Source organism: Pelophylax lessonae (genome assembly GCF_965119305.1).
Source record: "Pelophylax lessonae genome assembly, chromosome: 2".
In the NCBI taxonomy this organism is placed as follows: Eukaryota; Metazoa; Chordata; class Amphibia; order Anura; family Ranidae; genus Pelophylax; species Pelophylax lessonae.
This window is the reverse complement of record NC_138769.1, coordinates 211,587,250-211,611,646: the sequence shown is the minus strand read 5'-3', so window position 1 is coordinate 211,611,646 and position 24,397 is coordinate 211,587,250. Positions and strand designations below refer to the sequence as shown.

Genomic DNA, 24,397 nt, shown 5'->3' with positions numbered 1-24,397 from the left:
ACAGGTGGTAAGCTGTGCTCCTGGCAATATCACCAAGCCAGGGTTACAATCAAGGAGGAGCTCTGCTTCTAATCAGGGTTTTCCCTCGCGGGCTGCCACTATGAGCACCATTGGATCTGGTATTGGATCTATGGCTTCTGCTGGGGGTCCAAGGCGGAACGTAGTCCTCCTTAAATGGGAAGGTGGTGCAGTCCCTCTAGCAAGGCGTATGGTGGTGGACCTGATCTTAGATATGGGTTTTGGGGCTAATGACCTATATGCCCTGATACATGTAGCTGGAAGCCGGGAATACACAGTTAGTTTCACCAGACCAGAGGGTCTTGACTTGTTCTGGGAACGATATATGGCTCGGTGCAGGTCAAGACCCGAATGGGAAGGTCTGGTGCCAGTGGCAGTTTCCCAAAGGTCAACAGTGAAGAAAATTACTATTGTCCTTACAAATGAGAGTGTTCCTGCTCGGGACTTAGAGGTCTGGTTGAGAAATTATGGGGATGTTTTGACCAGGCCGGATAAAATTCATGATGAGCGTGGCATCTGGACCGGGGGTTGGTCGGTAACGGTCAGGTTGGCTAGGGATGGGAATGTTGTCCGTCACCTGCCCTCCTCTGCTTTTATAGGGAGGGATAGGATGACTATTTTTTATCCCGGTCAGCCAAAACTGTGTCACCGCTGTGGAGAAAAGGGGCATTTTAGCTCCTCTTGTTCAGCACTGATCTGTTCAGTGTGTCGGGGACAGGGTCATGTGGCCAGGGACTGCACCCAGGCGATAAGGTGCAACCTGTGCCTGCGCCTTGGCCACCCCTACAGCCGATGTCCTGAAGCCTGGCATAATATGGATAGAGAGGTGATAGATGATCTGTTAAGGCTGGACAGGATGGAGGATGAGGCCCCTGTTGTACCACCCTCCTCTGCGGTGACTGACCCCCCTGGTCTTGTGCAGGATCCCTCCCTAGTCCCTGTGCCCACCCCTCCTGTATCTGTAAGTTTTCCTTCTGTGTCTGTCCCTGTGTCCCCCCAGCCTACTGTACCGGCTCCTCTTGTGTTAGAATCTGCCAAGTCTGTGCCCCCTGAGTCAGTTATTCCCGATCAGTCTTCCCTTCCTAAGTGTGACCTTAAAGAAGCCCCCCACCCACCAGGAGTGGTAGAGGGTACCAAAAAGGGTGCTGCTGCGGCTTCCTCTGTAAAGAAGTCTTCTGTGAAGACTTCAAAGAAGAAGAAGAAAACAAGAGATGAAAGCATCTCTGAATCTGACCTTCAGTACCTGGAGGAGAGAAGGAAGGTTGTGAGGCGGAAGAGACAGACGGTGAGGACGGAACAGGGACAGGATGCCTCAGTGACTGTCTCCAACCGTTCTAGGGCTTCTGCTTGGGATATCTCCTCATCTGGGGATTCTTCTGAGCAGAATTCAGAAATTGAAATGGAGTTGGAGGAGGCTTCAAGAAAGAGAGAGGCTTCTGGTGATGAGCAGCAGAGGGGAGCTAAGAAGCAATCCACCCAATAACCCAAATGGCGGTTCCCCCTCCGTTAAAAGTGGTGACAATAAATGTCGCCAGCATTAAGTCGGTAAGAGCTCGTTCTATGGCCTTCTTTTTGTTCAGCCAATTAGATGCTGAAATTTTATTTTTGCAGGAGACTAGGCTCACCTCCTTGGCAGATATTCATATGGCCAAGAGAGAGTGGAGGTATGGTCCATCTTACTGGTCTCTTGCGGCCGAGCCTTACGGCGGGGTGGCGGTGTTGTTTAAAACCGGCATGGTAACTGTCCGGCGGGTTATTGAGGTGGAGATTGGGAGATGTATGGTCTTAGACGTTCTTGTGGGAGGGCAGGACCTGCGCCTAATTAATATTTATGGGCCGCACACAAAGTGGGACAGGAAATGCCTTTTTACAAGGATCAAGCCATTTCTACATCCCGGCAAGTGGTTTTTGGAGGTGACTTTAATACTGTGACTAGGCCCAAGGACAGGAAGGACTTCAATGACCGGCTGGGATATGATAGCGTTTTTTTAAATAGTATGGTTAGGGATGCTAGTCTTGTGGATGTGCACATTAAGCACCTCCCGGATGACACAGGGTTCACCTTTCATCGAGGTAATAGTCAGAGTAGGATAGATAGGTTTTTTTTGAAGGAGGCCTCTGCTTTCTCACCCCCAGTGGTGCAGGCGGTGGAGTTCTCTGATCACTGTATGCTATCTGTGGTCTTGAATGCTTCAGAATTCCCTCAGAGGGGCAAAGGCATCTGGAGATTAAATTCGACTCTCCTTGAGGAAGAACATGTTAGACAATCCTTTGAGGAATTCTTTCAGGCACAGGTGACCATCCTGGACTTTTGTAGCAGCAAGGCTGAGTGGTGGGAGCTGACCAAAAAGAGGATTGCTGGATTCTTCAGGGGCCTAGCCAATAAAAAACAGTTTAATAGATACATGACCTACCAACGTTTGCGGAGGAAGCTGGATATTCTTGTCTCGAGAGGAGGAGATCCTGGGGCAATCTCTGAAGTGAAAATCCTCCTCAGGAAGTGTCAATATGACCGGCATACCTCTTTGGTTCTGGAGCGGGACTATGGGAAATACCACTCGCCTGACCCTTACCAGAACTGCAAACAGGGTGTAGCTGTTAAGATGGTCGTTGGCCTTAAGGATAGTACAGGTTCCTTGACAAAGTCCAGGTCAGGGATCCTGGAGGTCGTGAGGTCTTTTTATGCTGAACTTCTTGGGAGGAAGGAGCTTGACCGAGACAAGATGGAAAGCTTTTTGGACTCTATTCCAGGTCTAAATGGTGGAGATGTCCCTTTGATGAATTTGACAGAAGAGATCACAGTTGAAGAGGTGACGAGGGCAATTGAACAGCTTGCCATCAAGAAGTCACCTGGACCGGATGGTCTGACGGCTGAGTTTTACAAAGCCTTTAAGTCTATTCTGGCCCCACATTTGGTAGAGATTTTTAACAGTTGTCTTGCTGAGGGGGTGCTTCCCCCTTCCATGAGACACTCAGCTGTGATTCTTCTTTCAAAAGGTAAAGATCCTTCGATGATTGAGAATTGGCGCCCCATCAGCCTTCTCAATGTCGATAGAAAGGTGCTGGCGAAGATACTTTTCTGGCGCCTATCGGCAGTAGCAGAGTCTTTGCTTTCTCGCCATCAGCACTGTTCGATCCAGGGTAGGAGCACCTTCACAGCGGTTTTAGCTGTCCGGGAGGCCTTGGAGCAGTGCAGGGCTGCAGGCTGGGGAAAGTATCTACTGGCATTGGATCAGGCAAAGGCTTTCGATCGTGTCAACCATGAGTACCTGTGGTTGCTCTTTAGTAAGTACGGTCTGCCGGGTGGTTTTGTCGATTGGTTAAAAGTTTTGTATAAGGGGGCAGAAAGCTTCCCTCTTGTTAATGGTTGGGTTGGACAGTCCTTTGAGGTTGGTTCTGGGGTGCGCCAGGGTTGTCCGCTGAGTCCCCTGCTCTATGTGTTTGCAATCGACCCCTTCATCAGGAGGCTAGAGAGCAGCATGTTGTGTGGGGTACCAGTGGGAATCCCGGGTGAGCCGCCTTTGAGGGTTGTTGCCTATGCGGATGATGTGTCAGTGATTGTCACTGGGACAGATGAAGCGGAGGAGGTGGTCTCTCTGACATCACGGTACTCTGAAGCATCAGGCTCCAAGATCAATCAGGAAAAGAGTGAAGTTTTTTGGATGGGAAAGGAAGGTGAGGGGTTTGATCTCCCGGACACTTTTCCAGTGCCCCAGGAAAAAATTAAGATATTAGGCATTGAATTTGGACCTGGCGATTATGGCCTCAAAAACTGGGAAGGCAGGCTGGAAGTTGCCAATACTAAGGTGGTCAGCTGGAAGAGATGGAAGTTATCTCTGAGGGAAAGGGTTGATCTGATTAAGACTTACCTGATACCGATCTTCTTGTATGTCAGCCCTGTCTGCATCTTGCCAGTGTCTCTCTATGCTAGGATCTATAGTGTGTTCTTCCAGATGCTGTGGGGGAACAGACTGAACCCCATCAAGAGGAATGTCACCTATCTATCCAGGAGGGAGGGTGGCTTAGGTATGGTCAACCCCGTTCTTTTCTTTTCACTGCTATTTCTCAAGTTTAACATTGGTAGTATGCTTGCTGTGGAACCTCCTGGATGGGCAGGCATGTTTAGATCTTGGTTTAGGCCTTTTCTGCGACTTTGGGAAGAAGGTGGCCAAGTGAAGAATCTCAGGGGTCATCGTGGTCAGCTCCCAGCCTATGTCGCTCCGTGTCTGAAGTTGCTGCGGCAGTGGCGACTGTGGGCTGAAGATCTCAGATCCGCTCCGAGGAAAGTCCTTATGAGCCGAGTCTTGAGTGAAGTCTTTCATGACCCACTGGCCTTAAGGGATTGCCCAGGCCCAATTTTGAGGGAAGGGTTAAGATTGATTAATTTGGCTAGAGTCCCCCTTAAATTCAGGGATCTGGCCTGGTTGTGCTTCCACGGGAGGCTCTATGTTCGGGGCAATTTGAAATTCCGCAGTGGGATGGATCGTGGTTGTCCTCGGGAGGAATGTGCAGGTGAGGAGGAGACTATGGACCATTTTCTGCTTCGTTGCCCTTTTAACATAGAGGTATACAAACAGGTTGGGCGGGCCCTCGGTGTTCCTTTCCTCTCCAGGCTGGGTTATGCTGAGTGGGTGTACGGAGCATTCAATACTGGTGGGGGCTTTTGTTTGGATACACTTTTTTTAGTTAGTTTAGTAGTCCGTTATTACACATGGAACGCACGGTGTCAGGTCACCCGTCGGCGTAAAATCCTTCCTGTTCAGGTGGTGGTGTGTGACATTCTGCATGAGGTGGGGAAGATTCGGGCGCTTGAGAGAGACAAGTGGGGTCAGAGGGCTTGGCTGAAGGCGTGGAGGGGTTTCAAGCCTCCCTGACTGCCAGGAGTCTCTTTCCCGGGTGTGGCTTTCTGTCTCTTATCACCCTAGATTTTTTCTTAATGCTCAGTTTTTGATAAATGGCTGCATACATAGGCGATGGGTTGTGCCTCTTAGGCCCTCTCTGCTGCTTTATGTAAATAGTTTTCTAAGAATGTTGGAAGTGGATTATGTATATATTGTATATATTCTGCACATGGATGTGAATTCCTTTGTTTTTTTTTTGTTGGAATATTGTACTATAGTTCTGTTTTTTTACTTTTGTATAAAATATGTTGCTTGATTCTTTTCAATAAAAGATCAATAGTGCCCCATCAGTGGTATCTATGGGAGTAATAGTGCCCCATTATTTGTATCAGTGGGAGGAATAGTGCCCCATCATTGATATTAGTGGGAGGAATAGTCCCATATCATTAATATTAGTGGGAGGAACAGTGCTGCATCGTTAATATCAGTAGGAGGAATAGTGCCCCATTATTGGTATCAGTGGGAGGAATAGTGCCCCATCATTGATACTAGTGGGAGGAATAGTCCCATATCATTAATATTAGTGGGAGGAACAGTGCTGTATCATTAATATCAGTAGGAGGAATAGTGCCCCATTATTGGTATCAGTGGGAGGAATAGTGCCCCATCATTGATACTAGTGGGAGGAATAGTCCCATATCATTAATATTAGTGGGAGGAACAGTGCTGTATCGTTAATATCAGTATGAGGAATAGTTCCCCATTTTAAGTATCAGTGGCAGAAATGATGTACCACTGTTGGCGTCAGTGGGAGGAATAGCGCCTCATATCATTTGGAGAAATAGTGACCCAAGGGTCGGATAATGGCTAGCAAAAGACCGCATCTGGCTGTTTGGAGACTACTGCCCTAGAACACTAGTAAAAAAACTCAGAAATTGTGTTAGGGTTTTAGTGGGAAGGCAAGGTGGCATGCCTTCACATATCCTCAAAAGCTTTGCCAGTGTTCAATCACCTGAAATTACCAGGTACTACAACCAAGGGCCTATGAATATCAAGCCTGTACCCTGTACTGCATGATTAAGATGTTCATTTTTGGCGTTTACTAAAAAAAATAAAATAAAAATAAAAAAAAGAAGAAAATATATTCAAAAAACAGCATGCGCTTCCTTTAAAATATTTTCCAAATCACTGGTTTGATTTAGGTAATATCCTGAAATAAACCTCTTTGCTCAAACATCTGCAAAATATCAGCTTTATGGTCTAGAAGAAAAAAATATTTAGTAAATGTCAAAGATCAAAGTACCTTCTATTCGAGAAAAAAAATATAGCAAAAGTCAAAGATCAATGTACACTGTTTACTGTCTTTCCCTTTCTCTCTAAGTGTTAATTATTATGGAACAGTAAAATCTAACCATGCTTGAGAGAAAGATGAATTCACAGTGTACGTGACAGAGCACAAGTACAAGAGAACATCCATAATAAACAGCCTTCGCTTGCTGTTTCCATAAAGTGTGTTGGTGGTATATTGAAGCCATTAATCACTATATCTTGGAAAACTTGCAGTCAACAATAATGCCTGAAATAGCAATTTTTTTCTTATCTTTCTCATAAAGAGCTCTAGAGGAAAGGTTATAAAGAGCCGAGAATATGAAAAATGAACCTTTGCAACCTTCATATAAAAATATATTGCACTTCAAAAACAAGATATCTAGAAGATGGGAAAAACAGTCAAGTAAAACCACATGATACAGAGAAATTATACCCAATAAAATATTTGGATAAATACAGGGGGCAATGAAGCCTAACAGAGAAAGCAATAGGTTTGTCCTACCTACTCGGGGGCCTACCGGAGGATCCTCTTCTGTCTCGCCCCTGGATATATATTTATGAATGCAGAAGGTGGACATATATTTGTATGTGGGGGTATTAGTGTTTATTTTTTACATATACAGGCTTATGCACTTACAAGTGCAGCAGAGTGTATTTCCTTCTCTATCTCTTTCCCCCAAAGCAAGTTTATCTACTAAAGCTAAAGAAAACATAGGGCAGGAATCATCTGAATGACATCTCCTGGTCCCTGCAGCTAAAGTGAACAAAGGGGTGATGTGACATGTCCATATTTGGTCAATGATGTCAACAGGTGACCCTGCCCCTTGGTTATTTTAGTGGCAAGGACCCAAATGTGTCATCTGGCAGAAGAGAATTGATGGGATCATATGTGTCTCGACATTCATCGGTAGGTGTGATTGACGTAGACCAGAATCGCTGCACAATGGGATTGACGATAGATTTAGATTGTGTGACTTTTTTTTTAATAAAGGACTCATCAAGTATTGAGGTGTGTTTTTTTAGGGTGCATGTTTTTGTGAATGAGTAGGGGTCCTACGTACCCTTTTCTAATTCACACAGGAGGGGGCATTATCGGGCCCTCCCCTATTTTAAATGGGACTTCCAGATTATGATCATCAGCACACCAAGGATTTCCCAAAAGGGTCCAAAGCTTTATTCTGTGGTCACATGATCAAAACATAGCAATGTTTCGGAGCCACGCAGGACCCCTTCATCAGGCAAGTGAGGTCGAGAGGGAGCTCAGGTAAGTATTAGGGGGGCTGAGGGGTGCTGCTGCACACAGGTGTTTTTTCATTTTAATGCACAGAATGCATTAACAAAAAAAAACCTTCTGCCTTTAAAACCACTTTACTATAACTGGATGTAGCCTCTTAGCTCTACAGACTTGCACAGTTTAGGAGATATTTAGAGTGCATGCAGCCCATGCCGCAAACAGCGGCTCACAGCGCTGGAGCCCGCAAACCCCGAAAGAAACATCAGGGAGGATGTCAGCTGTTTTTGCAGGGTGCGGGCGCCGCTAGAGGGCTTCGTTCTAAGGTAAGTATTTGATAGTGAGCTAGTATGTGTTGATTTCCAACCTCTTTAAACCACTTAAAGACCGCCCGCCGCAGTTTTACTGTGTCAGGTCGGCTCTGTCCCGCGAAATGACATAACTGTACGTAGTTTAGCGGGACTGCAAGCGGGGGTGCGCGCGTACCATTCGCCACAGAGGAAGCCAATCAGCGGGTTCTGCGGCCGCGATTGCAGCCGGGCACCCATGATCGCTCCCTGTGGAGACAGAATAGCTGTTCTGTCAGTTATGAGCACATGGATCCTGTGTTCCTCTTATTTAGGAACACAGGTCTTTGTGTTCATGCAGAAAGACCATCCCCCCACAGTTAGAAAGCACCCCTAGGGACACATTTAACCCTTTTATTGCCCTGGTGTTAACCCCCTTCCCTGCCAGTGTCATTAGTACAGTAAGAGTGCATATCTTTAGCACTGATTACTGTAGTAATGTCACTGGTCCCCCCAAAAGTGTCAAAAATGTCAGTTAGGTGTCTGATCTGTCCGCCACAATGTCACAGTCCCACTAAAAAAAAATAGGTGATCGCCGCAATTACTAGTAAAAAAAATAAATAAATAAAAAGACATAAATCTTTCCCCTTGTTTGTAGACACAATAACTTTTGCGCAAACCAATCAATATACACTTATTGGGATTTTTTTTTTACCAAAAATATGTAGCAGAATACAAATTGGCCTAAAATGATGAAAAAATTAGATTTTTCATTTTTTTTTTTATTGGGAATGTTACATAGCAAAGTAAAAAAATATAATTTTTCCAGAATTGTCGCTCATTTTTTGTTTTATTGCGCAAAAAATAAAAATAGCAGAGGTGATCAAATACCACCAAAAGAAAGCTCTATTTGCTAGACAAAAAGGACATCAATTTTATTTGGGTACAGAGTCGCGCAACCGCGCAATTGACAGGTAAAATAATGCAGTGCTGTATTGCAACAATGGCCTGGTCATTAATGGGGAGAATCCTTTCCGGTTCAGAAGTGGTTAAGGTAAAAAATGTCTTTAGAACCACTTTAATTTCCTAGAAGAGTGAAAAATTCATGGCTGCGATGTAATGATGACAATAAGGGCTCGTTCCCACGTTCAGCCAGGGGGTGGTAAAAATAACGGAATTTTTGTAAAATCTTACCTGTAAAATTCCTTTCTCTGAGTCCTCCGACAGTCGCCGCCTCCTCTAAGTCATCACTATTGGGTATTGTCCACCTATCCGTAGGAATAGCTAGGCATATAGACTTAGTCAAAAGACAAAAGGCATTAGCATATACACACCCACGGGGGCTGTCCCATCTGGTCAATACCCCCCCTGCATCACCACTCCCAACTCAGTTTTGGTAGTATAGCAGTAGGTAATAAGAACCCCAAAAGAGGGGCGGGGGCGGCAACTGTCGGAGGACTCAGAGAAAGGAATTTTACAGGTAAGATTTTACAAAAATTCAGTTTTCTCTTACGTCCTCCGACAGTCGCCGCCTCCTCTAAGTCATCACTATAGGGATGTCCCAAAGCAGTATAGACATGAGGGGTGGGAGACGCAACCGTAGAAAAGGCAACGCAGTACCCACATCAGAGAAAGGAATCTTACATGCAACCTAAGACCCAACTGGGCAACAGAAAAAAACAATGCTCAACAGGAGCAACAGCCCAGGAAAGCAAATGCCAACAGCCAGGGACCCAGAGACAAAATGCAAGGGTCCATCATGGCACAGCCGCACTGAGAACTTAGCGGCCAAAAGAAGCATCAGCTGATGCCAGAACGTCTACTTTGTAGAACTTGGAAAAAGTGTGCACCGACGACCAAGTCGCCACCTTGCACACCTGGGCCACCGAGGCCCGATGCCAACAGGCCCAGGAAGTACTCAAAGACCTGGTAGAGTGCGCCTTAACAGGGAAGGGCGGAACCCGTTCCTTCAAGGCATAGGCCTGCTCAACGGTCTGTCTGATCCACTTGGCAATAGTCGCTGCCGATGCAGCCATGCCCTTCCGAGGTCCCTCAGGAAGGACAAAGAGAGAGTCCGCCTTCTGAAAGGATTCCGTAGACTTCAGGTAAACCCTGATCGCCCTGACAACATCCAAGGAATGCAAAGCAATCTCCTTTGGATGTTTAGGCTTTGTACAAAGCGAAGGCAGGACAATTTCCTCATTAAGGTGGAACACAGTGATCACCTTGGGAAGAAAGGACGGGGGTGTCCTCAACACCACCTTATCCTTGTGGATTATCAAGTAAGGGGAGCGGCAGGACAACACCGCCAGCTCCGACACTCTGCGAGCCGAAGTGATCGCCACAAGAAAAGCAACCTTTTTCGACAGCAGAGGCAACGATATCTCCCTGATATTTTCAAAAGGAGCACGCTGCAATGCGGACAGGACCAAGTTCAAGTCCCATGGAGGTAAAGGCTCCTTCCTAGGAGGAGCCAAATGTCGCACACCTTGAATGAATGTGCGCACCAAGGAATGAGACGCCACAGGGCGTTGGAAAAGGACCGCCAGTGCTGACACCTGGCCCTTTATAGTGATCCACTCCAGACTGGAGGAAAGCCAAGATTCTCAACACCGAGTAAGAACGAGGGGAAAACCCCCTGGACTCACACCAGGTGAAGTAGGCTTTCCAGGTATGGTAATAGATCTTACCAGAGGAAGATTTCCTAGCCTTGATCAGGGTAGGGATAACCTCAGAGGATAGACCCTTGTCCAGCCAGGCCGTTAAAGCCAGCGACTGTAAAGCAGGTGCGGTTCCGAGATCAATCTGCGAAGGAACTGGGATAGTAACTGAATCGGAGGAAAGGCGATACTGATGCCAAGGTGCCACCAACGCATCCGAGGCGTCCGCCAACGGATCGCGCGTTCTTGCCACAAACCTTTCCACCTTTCGGTTTAGCCGGGATGCGAACAGATCCACATCTGGGGATCCCCACAGCATCTGAAAGACCTCCGGGTGTAGGGACCATTCCCCCTGGTCCAGGGTTTGGTGGCTCAGATAGTCTGCCTGCCAATTCTCCACACCCGGAATGTGAACTGCCTAAATCGCCGGGACATGAGTCTCGGCCCAAGACAGGATGTCGGTCACTTCCCGGGCCGCTCGAGCACTTCTGGTGCCCCCCTGGTGGTTGATGTAAGCCACCGCGGTAGCATTGTCCGTCTGTACGCGAACAGGCAGGCCCTGGAGACGGTCCGACCACTGGAAGAGACAGAGTTTTATCGCTCATAGTTCCAGCACATTTATCGGGAGGGAGGAGTCCTCCCCCGACCAAGTGCCCTGGGCAGACAGGGTGCCCAGGACTCCACCCCAGCCTGACAGGCTGGCATCCGTGGTAACCACTCTCCACACCAACGGGCGGAAGGACTTGCCTTCCGCCACCGACGGGGACTGGATCCACCACAGAAGAGCCAATCTGGTCTGGCGACTCAAGGAGACATCCAGATCCAAGGACTAAGGAAGTCTGTCCCACCTGGCCAGGATCTCCGTCTGGAGAGCCCGCGTGTGGAACTGGGCAAAGGGAATCGCCTCGAAGGCCGACACCATCAACCCCAGGCCCCGCACGCAGGTCCTGAGTGACGAGGACGGATTGTCCCTGAGGGACCTGATCTCGTCCCGCAAAGTCAGGAGCTTGTCCTCCGGCAAGAACACCTTTGCCTGAGCAGAGTCCAGAACCATTCCCAGATAGGGAAGGCGAAGTGACGGAGACAACGCTGATTTTTGAACGTTGATGGTCCACCCGAACTCCTGGAGCGTCTGTACCGTGATGGACAGATCGCGCACAAGGTCCTGACTGGCACGCGATCTCAGAAGCAGATCGTCCAGGTACCCCAGGACCGCAATGCCCTGGGCCCGCAGCAGGCCCAGAACCGGTGCCAACACCTTGGTAAATACCCTGGGTGCCGAAGCGAGACCGAACGGTAACGCCACAAACTGGTAGTGGTCCTCCGCGATAGCGAACCGAAGGTACCGCTGATGACCCTCGAAAATGGGGATGTGCAGGTACGCATCCTTCAGATCTATCGAAGCCAGGAATTCTCCTGGACTCAAGGAGGCCACAACCGAACGGAGAGACTCCATTCGAAACTTCCGAACACGCACGAAGCGGTTCAGCGCTTTTAGGTCCAGAATAGGACGCACTTTGCCCTCCTTCCTGGGCACAGTGAACAGATTCGAATAAAACCCCCGAAACCTGTCCCGATGAAGCACCGGGACAATCACCCCCTGAGCAAGCATGTCCTGCACCGCTTGATGCAAGTCCTGCAGACGCCCCGGAAGCAGATGGAGATTGGAGGGAAAGAATCTGTCCGCCGGCCTGGAAAGGAATTCGATCTTGTAACCTGATCGAACGATTTCCTGGACCCACCTGTCCGAGATCCGGAGCAGCCAAGGTTGGAGGAAACCGTGCAAACGTCCCTCCACCCCAGAAATGGGTGAGGGCGCCCCTTCAGGCAGAGGCGGAGTGTCCCGCTGAACCGGCATTGCCGGTCTTCTGCTTACCCGCCCAGGGTTTCTTCTGGTTGCCCTGGGCCTTGAAGGGCTTGCCCTTGGATTGGTTCCGAAAGGCATGAAAGGACCCCTGAGTAGATCTAGGTGCAGAACCCCGCTTGCCACGGAAAGACTTGTTCTTCGGGTTCTGGGGTAGCATAGTGCTCTTACCCCCCGTGACGCCCTTCACCAGGGTATCCAACGCCTCGCCAAAAAGGCGAAAGCCAGCATAGGGAAAATCAGCAACTGTTTTCCACGAGGACTGGTCGGCCGACCAGCTCTTCAGCCATATCAGTCGCCGGTTAAGTACCGTGACACTCGAGAGGCGAGCCACCAAGGGGGCCTCATTTAGGGCTGCATCACACAGATACATGACTCCTTGATGGATCTGGTCCACCATTTCCAATCGTGCAGGCGGCATCGGACACTAGGTTGCTTCTAAGCACCTTAATCCAATCAGCCACCGCCTGAGCCACCATAACGGACGCGAAAACGGGTTTGAGCAACGAACCCGCCACCGTATAGGAAAGGCGGGCTAGAGACTCCAACCGCCGGTCCGTGGGATCCCGGAAAACCGGGGTATCCTCAGTAGGAACCAAGGTAGCCTTGTTCAGCACGGCCACAGTGTGATCTACCTGTCGAGGCACACACCATCGTGATTCCGTAGCCAGGGCAAAAGGATAAAGCAATTTGAACCAACTAGGTACCAGGAATGGACGTTTTAACGTGCGCCACATTTCATTAACAGTGTAATGGAATTCCGCTGGGCAGGGAAAAACCTACGCAGACTTGCGGGTCCTGTGCGTCCCAAATGAGGACACAACGCCCGGAGGACAGGGCTCATCCTCTAAATGTAAGGTTTCCTTAACAGAAACAATCAACTCATCCATGGTCGCCCGTTCTTCGGGTGACCCTGGGGAGGATGTATCAACACCCTCCACCTCAGCCTCCCCCTCAGACCCCGGGGGGTCCAAGGATGAGCTGGACCCTAAAAAGGGCACGCTCGCAGCAGCAGCAGCATCCATATCCCCATCTGAATCAGAAGAGAGAGACAGCCTTGGCCGTTTTCTCGCAGCCCGTTCAGACATCAGCATTTCCATATTTGCCACTGAAGTCGCAACCACAGCAGCCAGATCAGGTCGCAGCGGGGCCACAGGAGAACTGGGGCCCCCCACTAAAGCTGGAGGAAACTTGCTTTCCTGAGAATCCATGGCTCAATATAAGAAAAAACTACAGTGCAAAAAAGTAATGTATTGTCCCCTTAAATAGCGCTGCGGAGTGCGCAGCCCACCGCTACTGTCACAGCTATGAAGACCCCCAAAAGGAGAAAGAAACTGAGCCAGAAGCAGTATGCAGAAGAAGACTGAGAGAGATACACTGCAGAGCCCGCAGATCGTTGCTACCTGTGCCTGTGCTGTCTGAGAGGAAGAGGAAATGCTGCTGGAGGGGGCTGGTCATAAGCCAGACCCCAGGGAAAATGGCTGCCCCATAGGGATGCATAGGAGGATACGCCAAGATGGCCGCCGACATGCGGCCGAACCGATCGTTCCACCGCCCACAAAATGGCGGCGGATGGCGCCAAAATGAGCTGTATACTCGCCCCAGAGGGGCTATATGCTTGTGCATAGTAAAAAACATGGCGGACCGCGCGATTTTTCCCCCGCAGCGGTCGCCGCACAACACGACAGTCTGTACCCCCAAACATGCACCTAAGGCGACACTGGGACAGGGACCCCCGGCAAACATACAGATCTGCACACAGCGAACCCCGCAGGGATCGCACAGGGAGTCACACAGGCACAGACATGGGGACACACAGCAACACAGACTGCCACCCCAGGCAGAGGCCCCACACAGAAAGTACTTACCTGTACCAGATGGCGTGGGGGAGCCTCTATGCACGGATAAACCTCTGTCCTCATCTGACAGGGAGTGCCGTGAGCCAGGGACATGACGCTGCAGAATCGCAGACAAGTCCTGTGAGGTAGCCACCTCACAGCTGCATCCCTGCAGTGAACAGGGATGGGTCGTTCTTAATGCAAGGGCGAACCATAGCTGAACGCTCGATGGCGGGCTGGGGGTCCATCTGACCCTCTGTGCCCTGGAGAACCAGGGCGGCCAGTCCGAATCCCAGCACCGCATGATCCATCTTCATTCGAAGAATAAACTAACACTAGAGCTGGTAAAATAAACAGCTAGTAAAGTGAGAGAAAAAAACTGACATTTAAAAGAAAATCAAATAAAAGATTTAGGAAGGCTGAGACTGAAGCCCCAGCACAAGGTAGCCTGACTATTCCTAAGCTAGGCAAACTAAAAACTGAGTTGGGAGTGGTGATGCAGGGGGGGTATTGACCAGATGGGACAGCCCCCGTGGGTGTGTATATGCTAATGCCTTTTGTCTTTTGACTAAGTCTATATGCCTAGCTATTCCTACGGATAGGTGGACAATACCCAATAGTGATGACTTAGAGGAGGCGGCGACTGTCGGAGGACGTAAGAGAAAGGTGGTTTACCTAGCACATCGGCCACAGGGGGTTGTACACATGCTCTGCCAAAACATTATATCCCCTTTTGCATTCAGCAGGCAATACTAATGCTGAACGTGACCCATTCAGGTAGATGGGGCCGCACCACAACCACACAGCACCATGTGCATTGCAGTGCAATGGTGTGTGTTTTTCAAGGTTAAATGAGGCTGTGTTGACAGGCACTCATCACAGGAACTGCCAACCATGTCTACCCTTTCTGACGTCATGTCCCATTTATAGAATCCGTTACTACAGTGAAAAGGGTTACATGAATGGAAGACAGGGGGATGAATGAAAAGTCGGCCTACTCCAATCAGAATTTTTTTCAGCAGATAATATGGTTTTACGAATGGAGCACGGTGATGCAAAGAGGCAATTGACGTGGTGCATCCAGGGGAAGAGGATTTCGGCCTAACACAGCAGCCACCCACAAAAAGGACACTCTTTATTCAAGGTAAGTACCAACTGTGGTGCTGTTTTTCTGTCCATGAAAGGGAAGGCATCCTGGTTTGTGTGCGCGGTGTGCAGGGCTGGCCCAAGACATTGTGCGGCCTGGGTCCATGAACGAAATGCTTCCACCACCCCTCCAAAGACCAGGCCCATCAAAAGGCCCCCACATCCATTACTTATAAGATCTTGAAAATATTATATATACTGATATCTTCTTCCATAACTCACCACCGGACTGGTCCACCAAACACCCACTGTGTGTCCTCCTGTCATTCCTGTCACCCATCCGCCCTAGAAGATCCAGCCTGCCCTGGGTCAGATGGAGTGCGCTGATGTCTGACGTCCAGAGACATGCAAAAATCCAGAATATTGCTGCACTCCTTGGTAATTGAAGCATTAAAATAAAATCACAGGCATGACAGGAACATAAAAGGTAACGCGTTTTGCGCTAAAGTCAGCGCTTACTCAAACCAGTCTGATGTCATTGCGCACACCCCGATTACGTGAGGGACGTTCCCCGGAGGAGACGTTCCACCTCCTCATACTCATCAGTTTGCACTACGGGCGGCAGTATGAGACGGGGAAATGCCCCCCGTAACGTACCGCAAACTGATGACACACAAAACTGCTGGAAAAAAATCTTGGGAGTCCATTTGCCACGCCTCTCAAAGTTGCTTGGGTCCAATGGAATCAGCAGAACCCATGGTAAGGCCAGCCATGGCGGTGTGGGAGTTCACCCCTAGAACATGCTCTACCTATCTGCAGTGTTACTGAGATGAGGTGCAAGTGAGGTAGTTTATAGAAGAATCTTGCTCTACCTTAACCACTTTAGGACCGCTCACTGTGCTGCTACTGCGGCACAGTGGCAGCCCTGGGTCCAGCGACGTAGACCTACGTCGCTGGACTCCTAGCTGTCTCGGCCGCGGAGGCTCGCTCCCGCTGTGTTTAGACAGCCGCCTCGCCTCTCTTTCCCGATCGTCGGGGAAAGTGTGAAAAAATCCGCCTGCTTGTGTAAACAAAGCAGGTGGATCTTCTCTGTGACAGACAGGGAGAGATCACAGGATTCAGCATAGCTGAACCTGCGATCTCTGTCCGTGTCACAGATCCCCCTCCCCCCACACACACGTCAGTAAGCATGAGGCATACATTTAACCCCTTGATCACAAACAATGTTAACCCCTTCCCTGCCAGTGTCATTATTACAGTAACAGTGCATATTTTTACCACTGATTACTGTAAAAATGTCACTGGTCCCCCCAAAAGTGTCAAAAATGTCAGTTAGGGGTTGGATCTGTCTGCCGCAACGTCGCAGTCCCTCAAAAAAATCGCAGACTTTACTAGTAAAAAAAAAAAACAATAAAAATGACAAATCTTTACCGTAGTTAGTAAACGCAATAACTTTTGTGCAAACCAATCAAAATACGGTTATTGCAATTTTTTTTTACCAAAAATATGTAGCAGAAAACAAATTGGCCTAATATGTTAAAAAATTTTGATTTCTAAAAAAAAAATTTCGGGAATGTTATATAGCAGAATGTGAAAAATATTGTTTTTTTTTCAAAATTGTCGCAAAATTAAAAATCGCAAAGGTAATCAAATACCACCAAAAGAAAGCTCTATTAAATTTAATTTGGGTACAGCGTCACACGACCGCGCAATTGTCCGTTAAAGTAACGCAGTGCCGAATCGCACAATATGGCCTGGTCAGGAAGGGGGTTAAATCTTCCGGTCTTAAAGTGGATAAAAATACGCTCATTGGGAATTTTTTTGTCAAAGACATGCAGCTAAATACATTTTGCCTTAAATAAATGACAAAAATTGAATATATTGGATATTTTTTAACAGTCAAAGTAGAAAATGTAAATTTTTCGCAAAATATTTGATCTTTTTTTATTAATATTGCAAAAAATAAAAAGCGCAGAGGTGACCAAATACCACCAAAAGAAAGCTCTAATTGTGGGAAAAAAAGGACGTAAATTTAGTTAGGTACAGCGTCGCATGACTGCACAATTGTCAGTTAAAGTCGCACAGTACCAAGTTGAAAAAAGTGGCCTGGTCATTGAGCAGCCAAATCTTCAGGGGCTAAAGTGGTTAATACCACTACCAAAAAGAAAAAAAAAAGGAAAAGAATGGGCAGGGGCATATCAGGTGTCCTAACAAATGATTTTGCGTAGGCATGTTCCAAACAGGCTTCTCACATAGTAGAAGAAAAAAAAAAGCAAGACGGTGCCAGAGTTTGCTTGAAAAAATCTCAGCATAAGAGCCAATATAAACAAGAGATGTTTATTATATGAAGACAAAAGCATAGCTGAGATTTGTGTACTACCAGCAGTGGTAACCCATAGTTTTCACCTTATTTACCAACAAAATAGAGTTTATAGACATTTTTTTTTTTACTTAATACATTATGTTGTTTTATTCTTTTTTTTTTTTTTCTCCGCCAATCTAATCAAACACATGCTAAGAATTTACTTAACAAACAGCACAAAGATAAGGCAAAAGGCAAAGGAAATGATCACTTCCTTCATTTGTGGTTAAATCCTATTAACAGGATGCTTTGGATAGTTAAGAAAGGCTGTAGCTGTAAGCTGACTTTTTGAATGTTCACAAGTGTTTCTCAATCTTTTTTCCAGTCAGGGAACTTTGAAAAGTATTTTCTGTCACAAGGCACCCCCGTCTAGTCAGTTTAAGGGACCTAAAACAGGGTAGGCAACATATCCCCTCCTCACCATCTGCAAAATGCCTCTAAAAAGAGATCCAAGCTGGCTCGCTTTTCAGAGTAGCGGCACCCCTTTCTGCTATTATGAACAAGCCCTAAAAAGACATACATACAATATATATATATATATATATATATATATATATATATATATATATATAAAAACATACATATATACACACACACAACCTTTTTAAAAACTGCAGTACTGTACCTGCATTCGTAACGGGTATTGCACTGCTAGGTGCCGTCCTGTAGGAGGACCTGGAGAGGTCAGGACTCTGAAGAAACCCCCCTGCCCCCAACTCATCCCCTTCCACTGTTTTCACTTTCTGACCAAGCTCCTGCTGTGCCCATGTACAATTCGGCGGAGAGGGAGCTTACTTGGATTTGACAGCCTTTCTCAACCAGCAAAAATGGAGGGTACAGGGATATGCCAAGCCAGCCTGAAATCCCTTCCCCAAACTTATTCATAGAAGAAACAAAAAACAGTGTCCCTGGGGAATTAGAGTGGATACGGCTGGGATAGTAAATGTAGTAAGAAACGTATAGAAGGAATATATAAAAATGAACATTTATTGAACTATATTTCTCAACCAGGGTGCCTCGGCACCCCTGGCCTCACCCCAGAGTGCTGCGACACCCTGGTTAAGAAAGGCTGATGTAAACTACTGTGTACCAGTGTTTCTTACTTCAGACTTCAAAGTTAAATAATGTTACAAAGATGGTTTAATCCAGGTCACTGGATCATATTATCTCAGCAGTTCACACGAAAAGTAGTCCTGTAAAAATGAGCTCTTGGTCCTTCAGGAATGAAGTTGAAAAACACTGTTCTTTACAATAAGTATACTGCCCACTCCTGGCCACAATTTAGGTACCAATTGGATCAGCTTTTTGATCTATTGTAGTAGGTGAGATTTATTGGCTCTGAGCATCAGTAATGCTTATTATTTACTCACAAATTTTTTCCAACCTGACCAATCATGCCCTCTTCAGTATTACCCAGGCAGGCTCTTTTTCAGTTTGCTGGGTGGGTCAAACAAAAGGCAGCAACACGTTCTTGTACCTGTCCACTGCACATCGCACTGTTTACTTTTTTTTTAAATAATTTATTAAAGTGTCACAAATTACTTTAGAACAGTTATATTTACCACAGAGATGTTGCATTGGTGTTGCAACCCACTGTGCTGAGAAAAGTACTGCATGCGGTACTTTTTTCCAGCGCACACCAGAGCAACACTGTGATATGAACTGACACCACTGGAAACAAAGCATTTTGCCCTGTCTATGTGTTGGGGTTGGGCTGGAATAGTCCCTATTCATCTGCTTTGAATAAAATCCAAGCAGCGGAACTTACAGTACTTGCAAATCTCAATTTTTCATTCCACTGTCTGAGCCTTCCATTATCAGTAAGGCCAGTCATCACATTAATCATGTCAATGAAATATGGAGCTGCCATTGCTGACCTTCATCTGAAAATCCTGCATGTTCGGTTTTGAACACTTAAGTAAGGACTTTTACATTCAAGAAAATAGTGTGTTTTTTTCTTATAGTTGAATTATTTGAATAAGGAATAGCAATTATATTTATTTATTTGTTTATATCACAGTTTATTGATTTACTTTACACTTGATTATTGTGTACTGTTCATTCAGCCCCCATTCACACTGGGGCGACCTGTGAGGCGACTCCATAGGGAAGCTGCGGACCCATTCTGATAGGAGCGACACAAGTCGCTCCGACTCAGAAAAAGGGTCCGGAGCTTCTTTGGGGCGACCAGGAGGCGACCGCCATAGACTTCAATGTTACGAAGTCCGTGGCGGCCGCTCCGAGATAGCGGCGCGCTGCTCGCACCGCGACCTCGGAGGTCGCGGTGCGAAGTAGCGTCGCCCCAGTGTGAATGGGGGCTTACCCTTATTTTTTAGAGGCAGATTTATTTTCTTTTTAATAATAAGTATATTGTTTAATAACACTGTACTATATGAAGTATTTGTTTTTGTGGGATTATTTTATTTTTATTTCACAATATTACTCTAGCACAGGGCAGGTCCTAGCCTGTCTGATGTAGCGGTGCAGTAAAAAAATGTCAGGGGGGCAAAGGATTCAAGGTCAGCAGGGCAGTGTATAGAAGGTTAGGACAGTATACTGGGGATCAGCAGGGCAGAGAACAGGGTCAGCAGTTTGTAGGGCAGATTACATAGGCCATTAGTCTTCTAGGGCAGTATACAGTGGCCCTTAGTTTTTAGGGCATCGTACAGTGGGTTAACTGTGTAGTGTAGTGTACAGGGGGCAGCAGGGCAGAGGACAAGGAGTCAGCAGGGAAGAAAACAGGGTAAGCAAGGCAGAGGATGAAAGGTCAGCAGGGGAGTGTACAAGAGTCAGTAGGGCAGTGTACATGGGGACAGCAGGGCAGAGGACAGGGGTCAGCTGGGCAGAGAGCAGGGGTTATCAGGGCAGAAGACAGGGGTCAATTGGACAGTGTACAAGGGTCATCAGGGCAGCATACAGTGGTCAGCAGGGTGGAAGATAGGGGGTCACAAGAGCAGAGCACAGGGATCAGCACAGCAGAGGAATTATTTAGTCAGTACTCACCTTTCTGTGATGGATAAACCTTTCCTTTACATTGACTTTGTATGTTTTTACACCCAATTCCTTTGCAACTCGTAAAATACGATTTTGAGTTGGTCCAACATATGCTCCACCGACATCAACATACTGGACTTCTTTGTTCTGTATGACAATAAAACATATATTCAACATAATCACACACATATTTAAATAAGAATATATGAAAACTTGTTTTGTGGGATTCATATATACTATATGAGTGCATATATACAGTATCTCACAAAAGTGAGAACACCCCTCACATTTTTATAAATATTTTATTTTATCTTTTCAAGTGACAACACTGAAGAAATTACACTTTACTACAATGTAAATTAGTGAATGTACAGCTTGTATAACAGTGTAAATTTGCTGTCCCTTAAAATAATTCAACACACAGCCATTAATGTCTAAACCGCTGGCAACAAAAGTGAGTACACCCCTAAATGAAAATGTGCGAATTGGGCCCAATTAGCCCCCCCCCCGGTGTCATGTGACTCCTTGGTGTTACAAGGTCTCAGGTGTAAATGGGGTACACGTGTGTTAAATTTGGTGTTATCACTCTCACCCTCTCATACTGGTCACTGGAAGTTCAACATGGCACCTCATGGCAAAGAACTCTCTGAGGATCTGAAAAAAAAGAATTGTTGCTCTACATAAAAACGGCCTAGGCTATAAGAAGATTGCCAAGACCCTGAAACTGAGCTGCAGCACGGTGGCAAAGACCATACAGCGGTTTAACAGGACAGGTTCACATGCTCAGCGTCATATCCAGAGATTGTCTTTGGGAAATAGATGTATGAGTTCTGCCAGAGGTTGAAGGGGTGGGGTCAGCCTGTCAGTGCTCACACCATACGCTGCACACTGCATCAAATTAGTCTGCATGGCTGTCATCCCCCCACAAGGAAGCCTCTTCTAAAGAGGACGCACAAGAAAGCCCATAAAGAGTTGCTGAAGACAAGCAGACTAAGGACATGGATTGCTGGAACCATGTCCTGTGGTCTGATGAGACCAAGATAAACTTATTTGGTTCAGATGGTGTCAAGCGTGTGTGGCGGCAACCAGGTGAGGAGTACAAAAACAAGTGTGTCTTGTAATCCACCATGATAACGACCCCAAACACACCTCCAAGACGACCACTGCCTTGCTAAAGAAGCTGAAGGTAAAGGTGATGGACTGGCCAAGCATGTCTCCAGACTTAAACCTTATTGAGGCATCCTCAAATAGAAGGTGAAGGAGCGCAAGGTCTCTAACATCCACCAGCTCCATGATGTCGTCATGGAGGAGTGGAAGAGGACTCCAGTGGCAACTTGTGAAGCTCTGGTAAACTCCATGCCCAAAAGTGCATGGAGTGCTGTAAAATAATGGTGGCCACAAAAAATATTGACACTTTAGGCCCAATTTTGACACTTTCACTTAGTGTGTACTCACTTTTGTTGCCAGCGGTTTAGACACTAATGGCTGTGTGTTGAGTTATTTTGAGGGGACAGCAAATTTACACTGTTATACAAGCTGTACACTCAATACTTTACATTGTACCAAAGTGGTCTTCATTGTTGTCACATGAAAAGATATAATACAATATTTACAAAAATGTGAGGGGTGTACTTAATTTTGTGAGATACTGTATGTCACAATTCAATGTTTAGTTTCAGTATAGCATTTTAATTCATTCTTCTGGCCTCAAAATATTTGCCAACATTCTAGTCACATGCTTAATGCCCATATTTTACCAGCTAATACATACTGACTGGTCTTAAAGGGTTATTTGTTTTGCCTGTGATTAGCTTCATAGACTCTGTTATAGATAGGATAGGGCATGCTAAATACCTAACAGCATGGTTCCATTAATAAAATAAAACTTTTAACTTCAGTCGTAAACTACACAAAGTTTTTTCAGATGAATAATGTATTGCATGCTATACTGGATATCTAAAACATTTTCTGCTTGCAAAGTTATTCTGTTCTATCAAATGATTAATAGTTGTTCTTTTTAAAATATTAATTAACCAATGGCAATCTGTATTTCTCAATAAAAAGCTATGAACCACAGACCAATGAGTTATTGTGGTGTACATTCATTAAGATTTCCAGTAACAGATTAGAAAATTCCCAACATGCTTGAAATGTTCTCAGTATAGACTATAAAAAATATTGCAGAACACATATAGCCATACCATCTGCAAGTCATCACTTTTAAGTAATGGAAGGAATGTGCCTCTGTGAAATCAAAACGTGTTCTGTCTAAAGCCTTCACTCTCTACTATTGGTACAATAACTATCCACATAACATGGCAGAGGAAGGGGAGTGGCCCTTCCTCTGCCATTTAATAGGATAGTTATTCCCAAAATGTTGGCAAGTACAGGAAAGCCAACAATAAGAGATTAGATCAAGAGAGTAGAATAAATCTTTTATATGAAGGAATTGTATCATTGTGGGTAAGATAAAATGGAAAAAAAATTGTAGAAATATGGAAAGGTTGGCTTGAGTATAAGAGCTCAAGGGAATATACTGAACTGGTGGGGTATGGTGAGAGATGAGAGGAGACTGAGAAGAGAAGAGAGGATGGAAGAGATATATAGGTAGAAGAACATGGAAGAAAAATGAGAAAGGAAGACTAGACTTGTATGTATTTAGAGGGAAGAGGGTTAATCGGGGGGGATTTGATATGTGGTGAAAGAGATTGTGATATTTATTTCTTTTGTATAATGGGAAAAGTTAATAAAAAGGAATAAAATGGCAGAGGAAGAAAGGCTAGCCATCAACATCACCTGTAGGCTCCTTACACCTGATCTTATTCTCTTTATTGACTTACTATACTTTGCTCCATAATGTGTCTCTGTGTGTGAGTGACCATCTTGGCAGAGGCAGGGCTTTGCTTCCTCATGTCAGAGATGCCCCCCTGATGAAAAGGAATAACGTAGCAGAGGCAAAGGAAGCACACACTCATAGTCTGAATTAAGCAGAAATGCTTTTTTGCAGGTCTTCAGGTACAGATTCCTCTCCAGCAAGGAGAACAGCAAGAAACACATCACCAATTTTTGTAAGACTAGCAATCAGACGCACAATGCTCTAGATCTTGGGACTCCAAACTTTGAAAACAGAGGGCCAGTTTACTGAGATCAGTGATAGTAGAAAATTCCCCAAAGTCAGAGGAAGGAGGAATAATGCCCATCATTGGTATTAGTGGGAGAATAGTGACCCATCCTTGGTGTCCGTGGAAGAAATAGTGCCCCATTGTTGCTGTCAGTGGAATAAATAGTTCCCTATCATTTATGTCAGTGGGAGTAGTGCCCCATCATTGGTGTATAAGTAGGAGGACGTATTCCCCCATCTTGGTGTCAGTGAAAGAAATTATGCCTTTCTGTTCATGTCAGTTGGAGGAATAATGCCTTGTATTAGTGGGAGAAATAGTGCCCTAAAAGCAAGAATAAGGCAAGCAAAGGGCCACATTTGGCCCTTGCACCACAAAAAATCTACCACTTTTGGGGGGAATTCTTCCTAAAAAATAGCAATACACTTCCCTTTCTTGTGACTGTGCCCAAATACATCTGTTCTGTAGCTTCATAGATGTATATTTGCAGAGTGAAATTATTTAAGACACTGCTGCCTCTGACTACTAGTCTCATTAGCTTTACAGCAGTGTTTTGCAACCTTTTTTCAGTCAAGGCACCCTTTAGAATCAAGAACCAGGAGGTGCACCTGAGCTTTTTTGTGCGTTTCCCACACGTTGCATTTTTTTTTTTTTTTTTGAGCTGCTCTATGCTTGTGAAACACGCAAAAGGGTGCTAGCATGATTTCTTAGCAGGTGCAAATGTACGTGCACTTGCTAGATGTATGGCGATGTCAGTAAGAATTAATG

General features: G+C 46.1%; 1 protein-coding gene across 1 annotated transcript in view; it reads right to left on the bottom strand.

The window, feature by feature from the left end:
• The window catches only part of LOC309547666 (amine oxidase [flavin-containing] A-like), a 223,767-nt gene that overhangs the window by 138,104 nt on the left and 61,266 nt on the right, over positions 1 to 24,397 (bottom strand). The window contains exon 3 of the mRNA XM_082247561.1: positions 20,520 to 20,657. Coding sequence (XP_082103687.1) covers positions 20,520 to 20,657 — 138 coding nt within the window. The remainder of the gene's footprint in view (positions 1 to 20,519; positions 20,658 to 24,397) is intronic.